The 6,558-nt window shown below is 40.8% G+C and overlaps 1 protein-coding gene across 1 annotated transcript in view; it reads left to right on the plus strand.

Moving 5' to 3' along the window:
• The window catches only part of slc25a22a (solute carrier family 25 member 22a), a 15,362-nt gene extending 10,519 nt beyond the window's left edge, over positions 1–4,843 (plus strand). The window contains exon 11 of the mRNA XM_046036756.1: positions 1,104–4,843. Within this exon, the coding sequence (XP_045892712.1) occupies positions 1,104–1,257 (154 nt within the window). The 3' untranslated portion in view covers positions 1,258–4,843. The remainder of the gene's footprint in view (positions 1–1,103) is intronic.
• The last annotated feature ends 1,715 nt before the right edge of the window (positions 4,844–6,558 follow it).

Here is a 6,558-nt window from a genome sequence, read left to right on the forward strand (position 1 = left end):
GTAATTGTCACAACTCCTATGGAGATGTTGAAAATCCAGCTCCAAGATGCTGGACGAATTGGTAAGAGGAAATAAAATCCAGATGGTGGTTTAGTAAAGAATGAAGCGTCATAAACTGGACGAACAGTGGCCTCATGTGGTCATGTCAGATATTACAACGACTGTCTTGTGCTTTCTTCTTAGTTATGGATTCAAAATGTCTGCCCACATACCTGTTCTTAACATTGTGTGATGATTCTAGTAGCTTTACATGAACCTTTTTATTTGTTATTAATGTTGTGTTTGTTATGCTTCATAGCGGCTCAGAGGAAGCTGATGCCAGAGACGGTGCCAGCAGGTGCTGTGGAGACCAAGTCTCCAACAGCCATGCAGCTCACCAGAGAATTACTGAGGGAAAAGGGCATTGCTGGGCTGTATAAAGGCCTTGGTGCCACATTGCTCAGGTAAAACAGATAGCAAGCAGTGTTTTCCAACCAACTGTAATGAACATCTCATGATTTACTGTGATCATCTTATTTCTCTCTTTTTGTAGGGATGTTCCTTTCTCCATCATCTATTTCCCCCTTTTTGCGAACCTGAATAACCTGGGCAAAAAAGGTGCAGATGGGCCTTCTCCTTTCTACGTGTCGTTTTTATCAGGCTGCCTTGCGGGAAGCACAGCGGCTGTGGCAGTCAACCCTGTTGATGGTGAGCAGTGGGACTGTGAACATTGTTACAGCAATGCGTGCACCGTTAGTTGATGTTATATATTCACCTGAGCTCTGTGTGTTGCAGTGATAAAGACTAGACTGCAGTCCCTGAACCGAGGGAGCACAGAAGACACGTACAGCGGAGTGACTGACTGTATCAGGTGACCTCATTATGTCTTTACTGCTGCAGCATGTGTGATGCTGTCTGTGTAGTCAAGACAAGTTTATTTAAAGTGTGTTATCACACAAAAGTGTCTCAGCAGCAGAACTAACAAACAATACAACTGACAGATTATTAAGAAACACAAATTAAAATAGGTAGAGATAAAACACCACCAACACCATATCTACCATATCTAACTAGTGCTGGCTGTATGTTTCACTTTTTATAATGAGCTTCTATTTGCTCTCTAGGAAAATCATGCGTAACGAAGGTCCATCAGCCTTCCTGAAGGGAGCCTACTGCCGCGCCTTGGTCATTGCACCTCTTTTTGGCATCGCCCAGGTGATCTACTTCCTGGGAGTGGGTGAATTTATCCTCAGCTTTTTGCCTAAAAAAGACAACTAAGAAGCACCTCCTTTTTGCCCCCCCCCCCCATAATGCATCACACCACCTGTGTGAGGATTCATCTCATTCTGAAAGAAATCTTCGATGGGTCAAGGCACGACCGATCAGTACATTTTGTTTTAAATTTGTTATGTTGAATGTTGAAATAGTGTCGGAGAGAGCCTTTGTTTGCCAAGCTGCCTGTGGTGGCACACAAAATTCCAGTAGGCATGCTCAGCTAGCTCTCTGGAAATTAAGCCACACATATCATTTTAAGTTTAAAGGAATATTGCTTTACAATTACATTTTATTGCAGTTTTGAATATGATTGTTGAGTTTCAAAGTTGGTGTATTACCCTTGGTTGCTGCAGTTCTGCAAGCCCTGCAGTACCTATGTTTCCAAACAGCATTAGCCACTGAATGACCACAGCGATCTACTGAAAACTATAAACCATAACTAGCTGAATGCACATACTTTATTTTACTCTATTCAAAGATTTCCACCAGACCTTATGTCTTAAAATGTAGTATATTTAGAATTACAGCAAAATATATGCCTCTGGTTCAGACAAAGAATGGGAATGTGTTGATTTGATACCAGCACACCCCCTATGATCTTTCCTGAGAAGCCACATCCCTTCCTGTTAGTGGTTGTAATGAACTCAGCCATTCAGCGTCGAGCAGACTTTGGTTTCCTTGGATTTTTAAAGAGATCCAGTTCCATCTGATATTTAGTGCTACAACAATGGGTTTGACTGTTTTGCCTCTGTTAAACATATCTTGTGTTTCATAGCACACACACTAGACTAAAAAGACGGTGTACAACCGAACTACACGTATGCATTGTTTAACCTCGACTTGACGTCAAGCGTGATGTACTTTTGGCCACACCCCAATCAGTGATCTCTCACACGCATGATGGAAAACAGCTGCCATGACATCAGTGATTGGATTGTGGCTAAAAATGTGCACTTTAAAATTTCAGTCCAAAGAGAGCAGTGCAGCATTGGCTTTCTGCCCTGCATGATTCCATGTGGATTCAGATGAAAGCATTAGCTTAAAACACTAAATGGATTGAAAGTAATGTTAATACAGTGCCAGATTATTAGTAGATATTCAGAAATTATGCTGACAAATAATCAGAAATCACGTGCTGAGGTCTCACGAGTACAGTCATCCACCCGTTCAAACCCTTTAGATTTGATTATTATTGTTTACAGATGAGTTCACGCTCAATTTAAATTCTTTGTCCAAACTTGAATTCAGTGGCAGGACCCAAAGAGCTAATGAAAAACATTTCTTTATCAGAAGATTTAACCAATGGTTTCAGTGTTTTATGAGTTTAACCAAACATCTCTGCTTGTTTGCTTTAGAGGTTTTGTTTGCTTTAAGCTGCTTGGGAAAGCAGTATCTTGTTTATGCATCACAACACTGAAGCCCTGCCATTGGTTTATCTCGCCGGAGATCAAGGTGACTTTGATGTGCATTATCCAATCACATTCCTTGCCCGCTCCCACTGTTCCAGCAGCTCATCAATTGTACTGTTGTACTGTAGATGGGCAATGCAACTTTTCAGTGTATTATCATTTGTGGGAGTGAGATCTATTTATCAATATTCCTTTCTATAGGCGGTATAGCACTATATATTTCTATGTGTTGTTTCTTCTGTGTCAAAGTATCCACCTTAACTATATTGTACATATGCAGATGATATGAACTTTTATGTTTTAGGATTTATTGTTTGTTTTGTACATGATGGCTTATTTGCACACCTACCTCTCCAGCTCCCCCCTCAATCCATATTGTGGTGATTTTATGTTATGATGATGACATATCAAATGAAGGAACATGTTTTAATGCAGCAAACATCATTTGAACTAAAATGGAGCATATTGATGAGGGTTTTTTTTACTGTATGCAAAGGGGAACACTAGTTTAGAGCTAGGATGTTTATTTGGAGGTGCAATTTTTCCCGAGCTGTTGGTTAAGTTGGGTCAGCCTATTGTCCTGTTTCCTACAGTTTTATCAACTAGGACCAAATGAAGCATCATAAAATGATGATAGAAATGTAGTCTTAAGTGAATGACCTATGGCACTACTTCTGGAAATGAAATAAGATGAAATACTGCCTGGACAAGGCCAATAGGGACCTGCTGACATCAGACTGTAAATCTAACATCTGTCTTTTTGAATGGTGCTTCTTTCATGCGGTAGCTGCAATATGACAGAACGAAACGAGTGACTGAATCACATGCTAGCAAATCTCAGCGTTATCAATGTCTTAACTGAAAGCCATAGGTCAGGGAGGGAGAGCAGAAGTGCTAGACATCGGCTGGCACCTCCAGCCATGTAGACAGATGACAGCTGAGCCACATGAAAACGGCAAAAAAGACATGCCTACTCGTGTCAGCTCATCTTTATAAATTACTGTTGTAGTTTTTTCAACATTCCGATTGCCAGTTTATCTCATACACGCCGTTATTGTGATCATAATGCCTATTTTTCTGTTGTTGAGATTACATGGTTGTTTTTGACGCCCCTCCCCAACTCCTCCCTCGTTGTTTTCAGATTTATTTGATCTGTTTTTTGTTTTTTTTGGTTGAATCTTGAAAAATGTTGTGCAAGTCATTTTGTTTTACTCAGCTGTGAATTTTCACTGACCTTGTGCATTTGGTTATGTATGTTGCGTGTGTGTGTCTGACTGTAGTGCTGTAGTTGATGTGTAGTTGTTAGTGTGACTATGCGGTATTTTTCTCTTTGATTGTCAGACCCATGCTCTCTCCCCTCTTTCCTTCTATCTGTCACAGTCCTCTGCCATGTACTCTCCCCAGCATCCAGAGGTGGGGGTGCAGGTTAATGCAGAGGAGCTGTAAAACACCAAATGTATAACAGTGATAGTGTATACAATCAAAGAAAGCACAAAGGATTATTCGGCACAAGATTGATTATACTCAGACAAAGTCCTTTTCAAAGTCTGAATTATTTCAGTGGAGCTGTTTATTGAGATTAACGTTGATTGAGAAAGTTTATCTATGTCTGTAAAACTTCCACAGGCCTGAGATGACAGGTCCCACATGATGGTGTCCACTATGTCACCCATCAGCAGTTATCCACAAAATGTATATCGCCTACTTAATCTTAATGAATCAGATATAAGAATGTAACTTAGATATTATGAGATGTATTATGATTATGGTGAGAGTTTATTACATTTTAATGTTAGATTTGTGCTTTACACATTCACTGAAAAAAAAATTCATGAACCAGCTCACTGATATGCAATAAGTAGAAGCCACACACAGATACACTAGAATAAATAACAGACCCCCCCCCCCCCCCAGCACAACAAGTTAATTACAACATCACATAACTTATGATGCATCTGGGGACTTCGAAGTCCTTCTGGGGTCTGAGTTCCCTCCACAGCCTCTGTTGTCTTCCTCCAAGAGGAACTGTGCATTACAGCACTAAAAGAAGAACCCCCACCCCACTGTCCATCTACAAAGTCTCTCTATGAAAAGGAGGGTGTTTATGAATATGTGGAAAAAACAGAATGAAATAAAGTATTGTGTTCCAATTGCTGTTCAATAAAAGTTCTGTCCTTAAATCTTCTGATGTAGTTGTCTGTGCTGCAGGTTACACTATTTTAGTTTTTACTGTATCTGCTCCAGGTCCAGTAGTCGTCTGACAAAATACAAACGTATGTAATAGCACTGTGAAAACCAAACAGCAGGGAGATGTTTTGAAGAGTGCGAGGATGACAGTGTGGCTCCTCCGGGGCACAAGAGCAGCTGGGACTGTTGCGTTGTGATGATGCTGCCTTGTAGAGCCACCAGGTGTCAGTGTGGGGTCGCAGGACTGCTGGAGTCCCTGCCCTGGTGGGAGTGGGAGTGTGAGCAGTGCTTTATACTACAGGTGTATATGCTTAGCTTGTTTGGTGTGTCAGTAAATTACACTCTCCGATCTCACTCTTCATCTAGATAGCTCATTCTCAGTCATGCTAGTTTCTGTATCTAGCAGCCGTGATGCTGCTTGTGCACAGGTGTGCCTTTCTTGCCTGTGATATGTGTGGGATAAATATGGTGTTTCTATATGTTTATAAGTTGCATGATACGAATATGGCAATGTCTTTTCTTGTGGATTTCACTGAATGTTTGAGGTTTATAAATCCCACATGATTCCTGCACGTTTCAGCAGTAATGATGTTATGACAGGCGTTTAATCATTATTAATCCCCCACTGTTAGCTATGTATTCAACATCACTGCTCATAGCATTAGTTTCCTGGGTGCTATTTTGCCTTCATATAACCCAGCTCACACACACACACTGATGTCTTTCTATATGTCTGTATCTTTGTATCCTGGTCTTATTTCAGACAGTCAGGTTTCATATTGAACTGTGTGCCTCTTTGAGAGACTCCTTTCATTAGACCATCTACTCCAGTGTTTACACACACAAGAGATTAACCAAAGGCTCAGTTTGCCACAATGACAAGACTTTAAAATATAGAAATAAGCACCAGCCACTGTTCTTATGCTCATTCAAAATTCCTTTCATGTGTTATGACTTAAGATTTCAACCTGAACTTAGTCTTTCATGCTTTCTAGTAAGAGGAGGGGGGAAGGTGGAGGAAAAGGTTGTAAATTGAGCTTAAAGGGAGAAAATGACGTTGGGAAAGGGGAAATCAAATGGTGGAGACAGTGAAGGACCGTCGATAGAAGGAGCAGAGAACCGGAGGAAGGGAGGGGATAGTGTTGATGTGTATATAGGTCACTAAATCAATGGGAATCAGGTTTTTGAAGGGGAGAGAAGGGGGTATTTATAGATACCAGTGGAGACAGATGCATCAGTGACAGGCACAATGATGCTGGGAGCACAGGAGGGGGAAAATCTGGGAATAGACTGTGGTCAAATTAGTCTGCAGAGAATTCTCCTAAATGGCAAAAGATTCTCAATAGTGAACAAATAGCATGGAGCAGAGTCCAAAACAAAATATAATCAAATGGAAATCACTGCAGGATGCTTTGAGCAAATGACCTTCTCTTCTCTATTGACAAAATGAAGGCAAACTGTTAGTTGCGGCATTGCAAATGCTCACAGTATTTGCATCTACAGTACAGCTCCACTCATATCCTATTGAATTGTAATCTGTGATATCAGAGAGCCACATGATTGAATAGAATATTAGCTTTCTATTTTGCAGGCTTGCAAGGAAACCCCGCATATTTATTACTCGGGGGCACTGAAAGACGCTGAAAGGCTGTGAAGCACAATAAAAACATTACAGACCGCATGGATGCATTGTAAAGATTTCAGGTCA

This window comes from Micropterus dolomieu, linkage group LG22 (assembly GCF_021292245.1).
Source record: "Micropterus dolomieu isolate WLL.071019.BEF.003 ecotype Adirondacks linkage group LG22, ASM2129224v1, whole genome shotgun sequence".
Lineage (NCBI taxonomy): Eukaryota > Metazoa > Chordata > Actinopteri > Centrarchiformes > Centrarchidae > Micropterus > Micropterus dolomieu.